This window comes from Plectrocnemia conspersa, unplaced genomic scaffold, assembly GCF_051122295.1.
Source record: "Plectrocnemia conspersa isolate PC_06_02 unplaced genomic scaffold, ASM5112229v1 ptg000005l, whole genome shotgun sequence".
Classification (NCBI taxonomy): Eukaryota; Metazoa; Arthropoda; class Insecta; order Trichoptera; family Polycentropodidae; genus Plectrocnemia; species Plectrocnemia conspersa.
The window spans coordinates 33,724,598-33,739,476 of record NW_028277169.1 but is presented as its reverse complement, the minus strand read 5'-3'; the positions used below and the strand labels follow the sequence as shown (position 1 = coordinate 33,739,476).

Genomic DNA, 14,879 nt, shown 5'->3' with positions numbered 1-14,879 from the left:
CTCATTAAAAAAGAAGATTTTCTTTGAAAAATCAGCATCAACTGCTGCTCTAACACCCAATCTTCGCAAATTAATCGCTGTTTGGGCTTTAGTTTTTGTGTTATCAGCATTTTATATAGCTATATGTACAACTCTAAATGTAAAATGCGCCAAATGGAGCTATATAAAAGGCCCAAAAGCTGCGAACGCCGACGAATTAACAATTCTGAGTCTTCGGCCACACTTTCACTTACAGCAGAAATATTCTCGGCTGAACAGACGCCATGTTGATGCACATGCCTTACCCTATCTCCAACGCTTTCAGTCTCTTAATTTTTTTCATTACTTTGCGAATTGTTCGCTTAGTAGGACGAGGAAATTTACCATACAGTTCGTACAGAATTGTTATTTCTGTAGAACAATTGAACAATATTTTTTTGAATCATTGAGCGATGGTTAAGCGATACATTTCGTAAATGTATTGTTGTAAGCTAGCCTTGGACACTTTAAACATGCGTGATTATTGACAGCTGTCTGATTTACAGCGCTGCCAACATAGAAGGCTCGAATTGTATCACCATGTATTACACAAGACTTTTGGTTTTTATATCACATTGCGTAAATGCACATGTACACCTTAATTAAGAGGCACACAACCTAATGGTTATAGATAACACAATCTATATATAATTAAGTGATTATTTAAACCTTTGCTATATTTTTTTCCATGTAAATTTCAATATGTTATAAGTCAAAAACCCCTAAGTTTCAACCATTTTTTACACTATTATTTACATTAAAAAGCAGTAATAAGTATTTTACCTAAAATTTTAATTGTAAATTAAATTATAAAATTGAAATTAACGTTATATAATAAAATATTTGTTATTAATAAATTTTAAAACAAAACTTATATTTTTATTAAGAAATTTATAATTTTAAATTCATTAAAATAATTTAATAAATTAAAATATTTGCATTAAATGTAATTAAACATGGTCAATATTAAAAGTGCCATGGCCCAACACACGTAAAAAAATAATAACGTCAAGCTTAGGCAGGGCTGCCAACGCAACCAACACTTCCTTTCAATCCCGGCGCCTACGGCCTGTATGTCGCGCTGATAAATAATCTCTGAATCGCAGGTAATCTGTCACTTATGACGGCCATCCGACCCCGCGATCGAATCCGACGACATCGGCGGACACTTTAAATCCATCGTGAGACGATATTTCGCCTCGGATTCGCCTCCGTCGTCGGAAAAGGATCCGAGCCGAGCGGCTCGCCCGACGTGTAGTGCTAACTTTTGACAATCGGCATTTCTCCTCCGAATCTTCCGATCGAGCCGTAGGATAAGGTTCGATGCGTTCTTTGGATCGCCAGATCGTCGATCGCTTCGGGCCGCGGGGGGCTTCGTTTACCTTTTACGCGAAAATCAATTTGTTTATGAGTGTCACATTTGAGGTTATGTTTTCGCAGAGATGGTGCGTATGAACGTATTGAGCGATGCGCTCAAATCAATCAACAACGCAGAGAAGCGCGGAAAGCGGCAAGTGTTGCTGCGGCCGTGCTCGAAGGTTATCGTCCGCTTCCTGACGGTGATGATGAAGCATGGCTATATCGGCGAGTTCGAAATCGTCGACGATCATCGAGCTGGCAAAATAGTCGTCAATCTCACCGGAAGGCTCAACAAATGCGGCGTTATATCGCCGCGGTTCGACGTCCCCATCAGAGACATCGAACGGTGGACCAATAACCTTCTACCGTCCAGACAGTTTGGGTGAGGATCGTTTCATATATTCTCTAATCCGTGTAATGCATTATGGCAGTGTTTATAATTGATTGTCCGTTTCAGATTCATTGTATTAACGACATCTGGCGGTATCATGGACCACGAAGAAGCGAGAAGGAAACACCTCGGAGGAAAGATACTAGGGTTCTTCTTTTAATTGCTAAGCTAATTTATACGAATGTAACGACATGACGCTCTTACAATAAACAGCTCACCGTCACTTTGTGTTTGTATGCATTTAATCCCAAATCCGGTATGTTTTCATTTTTTTTTCAATGAAAATTTTATTTCATCTCGCTCATGTTAATATCATTTTGAAGTGAATATTCCTGTCTTCGTTGTGATGACATAGAATTCGGTTTTATTATTAATTTACTTTCAAATTTGGCTGTTGAATTAAAAATAGTAGTAAAGCAGCGGAAACTAAATAATGCTTTTGGTGAATGTGCAGTGCAATGGTGGTTCCAATAAATTGGTGCTGAAGATGAAGGTGTCAGTAGCAATAGTTTTAAAACAAAAAAAGTTGATCTATAATGAATATCAAGTTTATTCTTTCTTTTATTTATGATCTATTTTTCTGTGATGTGCTATGAAAAGGGGATCTTTTACGACTACAGAAATTTTTCAAAACTGAAATTACACCAAAAGAAAAGCATTTCGACTGTGCTCAGTGTAATACACTCAATTTTTTTAATCCTAGCGAAAACGTTACACCTGAGAGTTACTATCATAAAATCGACTAACGCGCCGAGAACTTCAGCGTCTGATCGATGGTCCTAAAATTGGGCTATGTAATATTGCATCATTGTTTAAGCATTTCTGGGACTTTTACAGAGAAAGTTTACACAACAGTTGAGCTGATACTGAAAGTCCATTTTTAAAAAAATTAAGATTTTAACTGTGCTTACTTTGAACATAAACTACAATTATTTGCCTAGCAATCTAAAAGAAATACACATCCAGTAATTCTTTGATTATAAAAACCAAATGGAGATTAATAATATCATTATTATTTACGTGTCTGGACTTCTTACCTTGTGGGCGGTATTCCCTGTGATGAACCTATTAAACCTAAAACCAGGGCTGTTTTTTAAAATGGCACTGGAACTTATGATTTGATAGAGATGTGGTTCTACTGTCTGACTTACCTCAATTTAATAGAGGTAGAAGTTGATAAAAAGTTCATATATTACATAACTTGCTCATCTACACCAAATGCTGTATATACAGACGTGGCTATGTTGCAGAATGAACACCTAAATAATAAGTAGGCGATAGTACTAGGTCTCAGTTGGGAAATTTTAGCAGAGTGTTCAGAAGCACGTCAAACGAGATTAGTGAGGTATGTAAAGAGTAATATACTGAGAACTTATTGAAAAGAAAACAGTTGAGGTATACTTTATACACCTTTGACAACTTGTAGAAGCAGTTCGTCAAAGACGACCAAATCTTAGATGTGAGATGATCTTACAGTACTCCTAGAATCCACTGTATTCCTCAGATATTGTTTCTCCAGATTTTTATATCTTCAATGAAATGCAGAAACAGTTATGAGAATTTTGCATAAGGAAAAGTTGATAACATTTCAATTAAGAGAAATAATTAAAAACTGGGTCTAAAGTTTTGACCTGTACATCTATGAAAATTATTTTATCAATAGTTTTCAATCTATGGGTCATATAAAATCAAATTAAAACTTAATTAATTTACATCTAAAATGCAGTTTACTTTTATTTAAATAAAATATTTACAAATAAATTTAATAGCATCTTTAACTTTAGTTGCCGGTGGGTTATAACAATTTCAAATTAAATATATTATATAATTTATGGTGTTATTTTACAGTCTATGTGTGTGTACAAAAATATACTTTGATCTCTATTCAATGGAAAAAATAATGTCGCAATATTTTTTTTATATAGCACGAACATTCATTCCATAGATGGCAGCTCAATATTTTCAAGATTTTGCTGGTAGATATTACAGGACTCGACATTAAACATTGCATTGTGCTTAAAATGAACCAATAAACATGAATTATATATTGAAGATGTTTTAAACCTTGTATGTTCAGGAATTTTTTTATGAAAAATGTTTTTTTAAAAATAAATTTTGAGATTTATGGAGTGCATCCGGTTGTAGTGCGAGAAGGTCCAGTTGGGGAATTTGAGACGCTTGATATTCACTGCAAATCCAAAATTTTACAACATTTAACATTGATATTCACTGCAAATCCTAGATTTTGCAACATTTAACAAAAAACTTATATTTTTTTTTTGTGGCATTTAATTCATTAACTTAACGAAAACATGATGTATATGCTGATCCCCGGCCAAGAACGGTCGGCGCAAACATGATGCATATTCGCATCATGCGGCCGCCAATGGTCCAACCCATGATGATGCCACATATGCATCACCGGCCACGAAAGTGTTAACAAGACTTGTAGAACATAAAATTTTCTACAATTTGCTGAAATTTATTTCTTTGTATGATTAACAGTTTTTGAGATGTAGCGCGGAGAGCGGGAAACGCGCATCCGTTTATGGGATAACGCTATATAAACTAATGCGGTGAAAAAACATGCTTCCATATTTTCATGCAAGTGGTCCCCTTCCTCATGCCAAATCGACACATTTATACCTTCAAGATATGACTAAATTGAAAGAAACAATGGATAAAATGAATTTTGAGAACAGATTCTTCACAGAAAGATGCACTGATAAATTTAATTCTGGAAGTGGACCGATATGGCAATCGAGCAAAATCTAATAAAATCCATAAAATCAGGAGTTTCTCGGGGATGAAGTATGCAAGACAGGGTTTTTGTGTAAATGGGTATATGGAATGCATGTCACAAACACTGAGAAAATGAAGTTTTGTAAATTTCTTTAGGCTTTGCGAAACAACATGTCGACTCAAGAGATACTACAGATGTTAGTAAACTTGATGAGTGGTTCATCCTTCACAATATTTTTCCAAATATAAAGTGAATAGTATCTATAGCTTCCGGAATTGTGGAAAATGACGAAATAAACTGCCACAGAGCACATGATATTGCCCTTGAATCAATGGTAAAAATAACGATTAAAATCTAATGAAATAAAATTAAAGTGTGCATATAAAATTCTTCCGCTTTCTACGGTTAACAGATCAGTCAAGGTAAATTACTGCAAAGTTGTTGTAAACTGCTACTTTTTCAGAGAATAACCGTTAACAAAAAGTTTGACAATCATCTTAAGGAATATCTAGTGTGAATTAAGTATATACCTAACATCACTATTTTACAATGCTGGCATGCAAAAGACTACAAAAGCAAAATTGTATAATAACATGGAGCCTGTCAATATTGAACTGGATCGGTATAATGTAACATACATCATCGATGGTAGACTTCTTCTGCATCACGTCCTATGGAGCGAAGATAGTACTTTCTCCATCGCTCTCAATAAAAACTATTTGCAAACGCATTTTGGTTCAAATATTGCTGCATTTGACGCCTACTAAGCTACAGTAAAAACAAACAATAGAGCAGCATCTAAACAACAAAGACCGCCATCATCGTTGGAGAAGATATTGATCTGATGATTATTTTAATAGGACGAACCTAATCACATCAGCAAAAAAATTTGGAGACACGCAGGTATTCGTCTAAAAGCTTCGACAAATATCCTCGTTGCTCCAAATATATTATTTGACAATATATAAACTGCCCTCCAAATATATTATTTGAAAACGGAATACGTGTTCTTTTAGCAATTTATAATGCTCCAAAATCAGAGTAAAGTATTGAAAATTTATTTATTATTATAAATAAAATTGTAAAGAATATGTAACTTCTTTTAAAAAAATAATCAACCAGTGAGTCGCTGGCGTTTAAGTGATTAATATATTCTGACGAATCGAGATAAAAAATGATCCATGGTTTAAATTTATCTCTTTCTAATGTTAATCAACTTGAAAAAAGGGAAGGATAAGGATACGAGTGAAGAAGAAACTACAAATTGCATTAGCCATACCACGACACTGACTTTTGTCGATACTTTATTGGAGTACATCGACTTAGCACTAAAGAAAATTCGTACTGATAGTCGAAAATCGTTAGGAAATTCTCAAAAACAAACAAAAATCACAATCTTCTTAAAAATAATTCATTGTAAACATAATAATAGTCTGTATCAGAAACAAGTATGTAGTATGTATTATAGAACGAAATAAAAATTAATAATTCAGACTATCCTTGTTTTTCTTTAACAATAAAAAAATTCGGTAGTAATTAATTGATCCAAATTTACTTAATCTCTATATTGGCAGAAATTTCTTTCATATTTAAGATGTAGCATTCCAATCCAGATGTTCAACATTAAAAAATGGCTAAAGTAGAACGTTGCATAAATGAGGAAGTAAACATAATTAAAACACCATTATTCTTTTAATGAAAAATTTATGGCAGTTAAAAAATTAATTCTAACAACTTAGCGTAAAGGCTTCGAATCATTATACCGTTTATACAAATAAAAAAGAATATTATTAACAGTAATAACAAGGCTTTTTACATATAAAAATAATAATTATAATACACAGTATTAATGCGGCTTACGAACTAACAAGGAACTGATTAGTCCGTCGACCAAAGTCGTCACAAATGCACTTAAAAACTAAAAGTACCAAAGAGTCGATCACAAGATGCAAAAAAAAATAATATTGAAGTAAACCTAACCAACCACTAAATTGCTTAACTCTTAAAAATTAAGTACTTGGAACGAACAATCTGGTCCCAAATACTGTCTTCTACCGACAATTACGAAGAGGTATCATGGTTCAGAAATATCAGGAAATGATCTAATTTTGGTGTTTCAAGAGATATTTTAACTCATTAGGAATACCCTCAAAATGCTTTTGGAAATGGGATACTATTATTATAATGACTGAGATGGCATTTAAAATGCATAGCTTGTATCTAAGATAAAGGTGTTTTATTCGAGATTTGTTTTTCGAATTGGCAACACTTTTTCCAGTGATAGCTAATCTGTGTTCAGTTTGGTTTGCCATTTCACTATAAATAGACTTATATAAATTTATTTTACGGCCGACATAAACGTTCATACGAGCAAGTAATTCGAAGAACCTTGAATCATTTTCACACCACGCATACTCAAATTGATAATACGCATCCGCAGAGACGTACAGTGCGAACAGAATAAGTTGTTTCTGCTGTGGAGCGTAGTATTGAGGATACGAATGAATCGATTCGCCATCGTGCACAGCAATTGGAGCTGTGTCTGTCCACTTTATGGAAGATTTTGCGGAAAGATCTTGGTTTACGAGCTTACAAGATCCAGCTCGTGAAAGAATTGAAGCCGCTTGAGCATTGTACATTCGGTGAATGGGACGAAAACGAGATTGCTCTTTATCCGCACTTTCACCACAAAATTTTGTTCAGCGACGAGGCTCATTTTTGGTTGAATGACTATGTCAACAAGCAAAATTGCCGCATTTGAAGTGAAGAAAATCCACAAGCCATTATTGAGACGCCATTACATCCACAGAAAGTCTGGTGGAATCATTGGCCCATATTTCCTCAAAAGAGAGCGTTATAGATCCATGATTACTGACTTTCGTTCCTCAATTGAATGACACGTGGAAGAGCTTTGGTTTCAACAAGGCAGAGCAACAGCGCAAGCCATAATCAATTCATTGAAAGAAACGTTCGATGAATGCATAATTTCGCATAATGGACCTGTGAATTGGCCTCTAAGATCGTGTGATTTAACACCTATGGATTATTTTCTTTGGGGATATGTGAAGTCGCTAGTCTACGCTGATAAACAGAGACAATGGACGACTTGAAAACTAATATATGGCCTTAGCTGCTCGAAAGTTGTACTTTCAAATTGCGCTTTATTTGAACCAGCCGCAGCGCCCATATGCACGAAATCATATTTAAACACTAATGGCATAATAAATATTATTATTCCAATAAAGCTTTATATGTTTATTTCATTTTAAAATTCTACACCTCTAAAAAAAAAACACCTTTATTATTATAATGACTGAGATGGCATTTAAAATGCATAGTTTGAAACTAAAATACAATAATAATCTATTAGAATCAAAGGGCATATAGAGGAGTTAGACAAGGTTATATATTATCACCCTTTCTTATAAATTTCTGTTATAATAACGCTGCTCCAACGTTGAAAGCTTTGTTGCGGAAGTGCTTTCGTGTATTTTAGAATACGACATATCACTTCCAAGATCCACTATTCTAAAATATAAATTGGATTGGAATGTTTAAGAAAGCATAAAAAGTTATAAATACAAAAGTAAATTAAATAGTTAAGTTTAAAAAATGACAAGAAAATAATACTTGATTAACAACGCATTTAATCAAACTGGTGTACCACATAGTAAAGTTCTGTGGGCCATTACTGAAAAAAAATTAAATTACAGATCTAATTCCTGACATTGCTGCCGATCTACCCATAGGCGCTCAAACAAGACACAGTGACCACAATATGCCTATTTATATACATTTTTAAAGATTATAATATGAACGTTAGGTACTAATTTGTTTACAAATATCGAAGATTTGTTCATCACGAAAAAAATATTGTACAGCCATTCATTCTATGAACGATAAAATAAATTCAAAATTATAACAATACAATTATTGATAAAATCCAACAATTATTTAATTTATATTTATCTATGATTTTTTTTATTTGATATAAAAAATACACAATGTATAATTTATTAAAATAAATTAAAGTCTTCTAGAACAACCAGAAAATCCTATAAACATTAATTTTTATATTGAAAATCTGGTATGCATAGTCAGTAACATGATTTCATAAAATATAGCTAAATATGATATAGTATTTTTATTTTGATATTTAAAAAAAAATGATAAAGACAATATAAATATTCTTCAAAATGTGAAGAATTGCATAATTTTAAATAGTTTTTTGCACTTACTTTTATGCATTAATAGATGTTTGGAAGCATCCCTTCTTTATCTTGCAAAACAAGTTAATTCAACACTGTTTTTAAGAGCAACTCAAAATTTATCTTCTTAGTATGAAAGAGATAATACTGACTCAGCATTCCGTTCAGAGTACATAAACACAATCGTGTTATATTGTCGTTTTAATGATACAGGATTAACCAGCTGTAAAAAAATGATTGTCGGAATAACTCTACTTCACATTTTCCGCGTATATTTTCAATATTATAATTACTTATAAATTCAATACTCAAATCCCAATAGGGTGTTTTTCTTTTAATTTATCAAGCTATATAAATTCAACAGCAAATCGTCGTCAATTTCCTATATAAATATACATAAGAACGTTTTAAAAGTAATTATTTAAAGGGCAAGCGATTGAATGTATATATTACATACACATAAATACAGCCATAATAATTATTAAATGCATAATCTACTCCGAATAGTTGTTCATCATTTAAATGCGTACTCCTCTACTCCGGGTGGTCCTTAAAGTCGGTTGCGCTATCTCAGTAGATATAGACGAGACGATTGACTTCCGCATCCTCAAAATCCTCACATTCAGCTGTTTATCCACTTTTACTGAAATAATTATTCAAACAGTTATTATTTATTTATTTATTTTTGTATCAAAAAACTATCAGAATATGACTTACAATTATCACTACTATCAGACTTTTTAGTTCTCCCTCTATTGCTTGGTTGAACTGCTTTAATCGCAGCCTTAGCCTTTACTTTTATTTTAGGCTGTTCTTTATTATCTTCAACAAACACCACTTTCTTAGACTTGACCGGAGTCTTCTTTACAGTCGCTTTACTCTTACTCACTTTAACCGGAGTCTTCTCTACCTTCTCTTTTGAAGTTCTACAACTTCTTACAACTCTCCCGAAAGGCAATTTTTCAGTAGAAATCTTCTTCATATTCTTCTCTTCAAGCTGCTCTTGCTTTAATCTTTTCTCCATGTTACTGATCACTCTGATCATCGCCGGCGTGTATCCTTCAATATTCTGGCTTTCGCATTCGTCAGGCTTCAATAAAGGCAAACCGTTCATCTTACGTTTATAATTCTCCACCACTTCCATCATCGCATAAGTGGGATTGAGACCTTTGAGGAAATCAGGCTTTAACAAATTCAACGAAGCGCTTCCATCCACGACGCATTTCTCAGTAGAACTACTAGATTCGGAAGCATTCGATACTTTTCTACTCCTCGGTCTTTTAATCTTACCGTTTTCGGTCATACTATCAGCGGATTGATTATTCTTATCCTTGTCTTTTCTGATGATCCTCTCCGGATTACCGGCTAAGATTTCAGCCCAAGTATATTGCTTGTCAGATCCGAGAAACTTGCCAAATTTACCTATACTGCTCTTCATATTCCGTCCGCCTTTCCTCTTCTTTATTATCTTCTTAGAACGTAAATTTTTAGGAGAAAACTTCTTACTTGGCGTTTCGTGACTCAATAATAAAGTCTGACGCAACTTTGCAAATAGATCGGCGTCCGAAATAAAGAAGTTTCTTGAAGCGCACGGTTTTCTAATTCCGTCGTTTGAGAGACTCTCTCTGATCAGCTCCAACTTAAGATCGTTTATATAATTCTTATGCGAATTCTCCCTTCCGAATACTTTAACGATAGCGTTCCTTTTTAAAAAATCTGGCGGAGTATTTTTAGAAGGATGTTTATTTTTTCTCGGTGAACTATTAGGATTATCGCTGAAATCTAAAACCATATCGACTTCAGATCCGTATCTTCGATCGAGAAACTCATTGATGAATAGTTCTTTGCAATATATATAATCAGGTTTTTGATCGAACTCTAACGTTTTAAGATACAAGAAATAATTTTCTATAAATTTAGGATACATCTGAGACTTGAAGCATATTTCCATGAAACTCTTAACATCGTTCACATAATTCTTCTTCACGGCATGAACCAGATTCGGATCTAATAGCATTTCTGCAGATTTCCACGGCAATCCTCCAGTCATCCAATCGACGATGTTATAACCTAAATTTTCTAGATCAGATCGTCTCGAATGAGCTCCAATATGAGAATCTCTAGAGCTATACTCCAAAGTTCCATTGTGCGCTTTTCTCTGATCCATCGTATATTCTTTATGTGAACCGTCGGCGTTTAAAAATTTAGAAGCCAAACCGAAATCTAACAAATAAACTTGACCTGAAGATTGCGACTCAATGGATTCTTTGAAATGATCCACTTCTTCCACACCTTCATCTTCTTGGCCATTATAATTAGCGTAATTCTTATTGTTATCGATCAAATCTTGATAAGAGTCGTAAGAGCAAATACTGCTAATGTCTTCGTAATTGACGTCAGATTTTAATTTACGCAAATTAAACAACCGCTTCATTCCTATGTTTTTTTGTTTGGTCCGCTTCAAATTTTTCAAATTCGTCGGTTTTTGAATGTTGGCGTTTTCATCCGATTCGTAATCAGTGTTGGAAGTGCTGGATAAGTAATTGTGCAAGACGTAATCTTCGTCGTAATAATAACTGGCGCATTTTGTCTTGGATTTATTTTTAGGCATTCCTCTTTTCATGGAAGTTTCGTAACACTTGATCTTCTTTTCTTTAAAAGATTCCCCGTCGAATCCGACCATCAGATTGGAGCTCTTAATGTCCGAGTGAGCGTATCCTTGAGAGTGTAAATATTCCAAGACGTTTATTATCTGAGTGGCCAGCACGAGAACGTTCTTTGAGTCCAATCGTCGATTTGTTGAGGAGTTTATGATTTTTTCGATATCACAATCGTACCTTGGAAGGACTAGAAAACGATAACGCGTCTCTTGGCTCACGTGTGAACCGTTGGCTATGTAATGAGGCATTCCTAAGGCGTTCAACTTCTTCTCCTTCTGCCATTTTATAACTGAAAATTGAATAATGAATTATGTTCTAATATATTAATACAATATAGAAGATGAGTATTAAATAAAGCTTACTTTTGGAACGACGTGCACTTCTGATGAGACAATGGATTTCGACGAACAGAGGACCGTTTGAATGAGGCTCTACTTTAATCACATATCGGGAATTTTGTCTATTTGCTTCCTTTGATACATCATCGGAAGCTAAATAAATCTCTCCAAAACTGCCACATCCTGGAAAAATACAATATAAAATGAGGGTCATTATATAAGTATAAGGGAGACTGGAGATCATCCAGCGACCTGGAGAAAAATGAGTACAATGAATCGACTATATCGAAAGTCACAATTGCTTATCAGTAAAAATATTTTTATCTTATTATCAGTCTGTTTATTATTTATTTGCATTATTACAAAGTCTTTTAGTCAAAAACATCACATAATTTCTTCAAACGTTAACAATCATATCACCGCATAATACAATGGCAATACTACTTCTCTTCAACAAAATTAATAATGATACTCACCGATAGGTTTCCCTATTCGCCATTGTTTTTGAGTCACGTCTGTCAGAATTTCTCCCGGCGGCAAAGACTGATCAATCTCAATGTCGTTCTTCAAATTGAGACTCTCGGACACGGTCCTGTTGCGTTTCTTCGGAGGCTCCGAACATTGCATCGCATCAACATCACCGACTCGGCGACCCATGTTGCGACCATCGATGAATCAAATCTGTTCAAATCGAACAACAAATCAATGACATGTTTGACAACAAACAGCGTGCAACGCCGACTGCCATCGCTTTGCAATTTAATCAAATTAGACACAGGAAACCCTTTAACTGATCAGGCGGCTAAACATCATAAAGGTCAAGTTGAAAATTACAATTCAATGTCAAGTTTATTTATATGTGCATTAATAGTGGATTTCATTCATTTTATTTGAATGTGTTATTTTGTCACTCACTGGAATTGTGAAAATCCGTTGAGTTCAAACGTTGTACCGGAAAATAATAATCAGGTGAGAAGATTAAATTCCGAAAATAACGTTACAAGTTACACAGTCGACCGTTGAGTGAACCGATATTATACAAACACGTCGATAAACATGTTTAAAACATGAGTTGCCTGATAGTGTTGTCTACGGCCATGAAATGTTTTGCAATATTTTTATTTTGATGATAAGTCAAACCCCCTCATTCATAAAATAATATGTTAAAATTTAATCAAATATATGTGTTGTGGATCATTTGCTAGACATGACATAAAATTGATCACAAGAGAAACGTTAATCTCGCAAGTAGTCTTATTATTTTCATGGTGAAGGCAATATGATCTGGGAATTAAAGTCGCTCAAATTGAAATGTAATCAAGATCCCACGTGTTCAATGTCTTTTAGTGTATGTTACACCAAATCGGTTAAATAGCTTATTGCAAGAAATGGACAACAATTTGCCGAATTCATGAAAAGTGCAAGCCCATTGCTTCATTCATGAATTGTTTTGCTTATTTCGTGCATTGAGCAAAGTAGATAGTAGCGCTAAGGTAGTGTTTTTCGTAACTAGACCAAATGTTATTTGAGTACATAAAAATAAATAAATGTTCATCTTCATTGAGAATGCCTAATGGGTTAAAAATGATGCACATTGATATTAATTTATAATGAGTGCTATTTAACATTGAATTATTTTGAGAGATATGTGCATTTAAATAAATACTTTGTTCCATAAAATGAATTGTTTGTGCATTAATCTTGGGAAAAAGATTCATTGCAGTTATTTGCTCGCACATAATCTGTTCAACAGTAATGCACAAGCAACTCGTTTATATTTTGCTCATTTAAATTGTCCTAATTTATAACTACCTAATATAGTTTATGTAAAAATAAGCTCTAAAAAGATATTTGAATACGTTCGGTCAAAGGCAGCGTGAGAAACGAAGAGCTCCACTAGTTAATTTTAGCGAAGCGAATATTAGATGTCAATATAAAGTAAAGAACAATTGTGCTTAAAAGTAAGGGGATGCAAACGAAAAAACAAAAAAGGAATTCCAACTGAGACTGACAAGTTTTATTATTTTAGAAACGAGGAGGACGTCCTGGTGATTCTAAAAAATCAAATAAACTACAATGTATATTCGTATTTATTGTATACATGCATTAATTGAAAGTTCAAGGTCAAGCGAGAAAAATACAAATTCAGCTTTTGAGTCATATTACGTTGTGTGCAAAATAACAATGGACACTGAAAATTTATTTATAGTCGATAGGCGAATAACTAACAGAAAAACAACAGGTGCTGCATTTATAAATACCTCGAGTATATTATTAAATAAGTTATAATTGCATAATATAAACAATAAACATAAACAATCACGACGCGTATCTTGATTTTATTCAAAATAACACAGACGATGAACGATAGAGAAAACACGCGCTTCGTCCGAAGAGGTACTGAAGGGGCATTTTTTTGTTGCTTATGCTAATAAGTTCCGGATCGATGTTTTCGGCAGCGGCGCAACGACCGAACGATCCGAAGCGTCTATACGCAGGATCAGATCCTAGATAGTCTCACGTATGACACTTTGTCGGCTTTCGACTGACAGTATCAGGTGTTGTCGATCAGATGTTGCCGGTGTTGCAGCAGAGCTCCTGCGGGTTACGCTACTCACCAATTTTGTTTATTTCGGGAAGTGCGTCGGATGAGCGGGTCTATCGGGGCGCGGGGACGCTCGGGGAGGACCGTCAGAACGTGAGGCTTCGCCCCCGAAGCGTTGCCATATCTGCGGTCGATGCGTGACGTCACGGGGACGCTCGCACTCACTGCGGCCAAAACGGTCGACATTGCGGCCATAAACGCAACCGATCACTTTCTATTTTAATACGCGCAATATTTTTCTTAATGGTAGGTATTGCTTTACACTCAAATTAACAGTATTGAATTAGTCAAATTTCGAATATTTTCCGTTTTCTCTACTTAGTAAAACATCGCCTTTCGTACCGTTACAACTGTTTCTTTTCTAAAATTTTAATGAAAAAGCTTAGCTTCAAAAATTTGTGCTGTAAAGTGTGTGTGATTGTTTCCAGAAATAATGCTTACAAAATACATTACCCTGATGTAAATTTGAAATTTAATGTGAAGCCTATTCAACTTTCAAGAACTCATGTTATACCACTTTGTCAGAAAATTTCGCAAGAGAGAGACGGGTGTTGGAT

The 14,879-nt window shown here is 34.3% G+C and overlaps 2 protein-coding genes across 3 annotated transcripts; one reads left to right on the top strand and one right to left on the bottom strand.

Moving 5' to 3' along the window:
• The first annotated feature begins 1,063 nt into the window (after positions 1-1,063).
• On the top strand, positions 1,064-1,991 carry LOC148235479 (small ribosomal subunit protein uS8A). The gene is made up of 3 exons (XM_088185358.1): positions 1,064-1,124; positions 1,459-1,759; positions 1,835-1,991. The coding sequence occupies exons 2-3, from the start codon at positions 1,461-1,463 to the stop codon at positions 1,926-1,928; spliced, it is 393 nt and encodes a 130-aa protein (XP_088041484.1). The 5' UTR covers positions 1,064-1,124; positions 1,459-1,460; the 3' UTR covers positions 1,929-1,991.
• A 4,207-nt stretch (positions 1,992-6,198) lies between these two features.
• LOC148235478 (uncharacterized) lies at positions 6,199-14,517 on the bottom strand. Of its 2 annotated transcripts, none has more exons than XM_088185356.1 (5): positions 14,336-14,517; positions 12,194-12,398; positions 11,742-11,900; positions 9,437-11,668; positions 6,199-9,362 (listed from the first exon to the last, which is right to left on the bottom strand). In XM_088185356.1, the coding sequence occupies exons 2-5, from the start codon at positions 12,372-12,374 to the stop codon at positions 9,238-9,240; spliced, it is 2,697 nt and encodes an 898-aa protein (XP_088041482.1). In that variant the 5' UTR covers positions 12,375-12,398; positions 14,336-14,517; the 3' UTR covers positions 6,199-9,237. The 2 variants fall into 2 exon arrangements, with proteins under 2 accessions (XP_088041482.1, XP_088041483.1); XM_088185357.1 differs by lacking the exon at positions 14,336-14,517 and adding an exon at positions 12,633-14,119.
• Between the last annotated feature and the right edge of the window lie 362 nt (positions 14,518-14,879).

What these genes read in the sequence shown, in the direction of transcription:
- LOC148235479 (XM_088185358.1), top strand. Translation starts at nt 1,461, where the DNA reads ATGGTGCGTATGAACGTATTGAGCGATGCGCTCAAATCAATCAACAAC. An exon ending in CTACCGTCCAGACAGTTTGG is followed by an intron (nt 1,760 to 1,834) that starts GTGAGGATCGTT and finishes TGTCCGTTTCAG; the next exon opens with ATTCATTGTATTAACGACAT.
- LOC148235478 (XM_088185356.1), bottom strand. Translation starts at nt 12,374, where the DNA reads ATGGGTCGCCGAGTCGGTGATGTTGATGCGATGCAATGTTCGGAGCCT. An exon ending in GCGAATAGGGAAACCTATCG is followed by an intron (nt 11,901 to 12,193) that starts GTGAGTATCATT and finishes GTATTTTTCCAG; the next exon opens with GATGTGGCAGTTTTGGAGAG. An exon ending in GTCTGATAGTAGTGATAATT is followed by an intron (nt 9,363 to 9,436) that starts GTAAGTCATATT and finishes TAATTATTTCAG; the next exon opens with TAAAAGTGGATAAACAGCTG.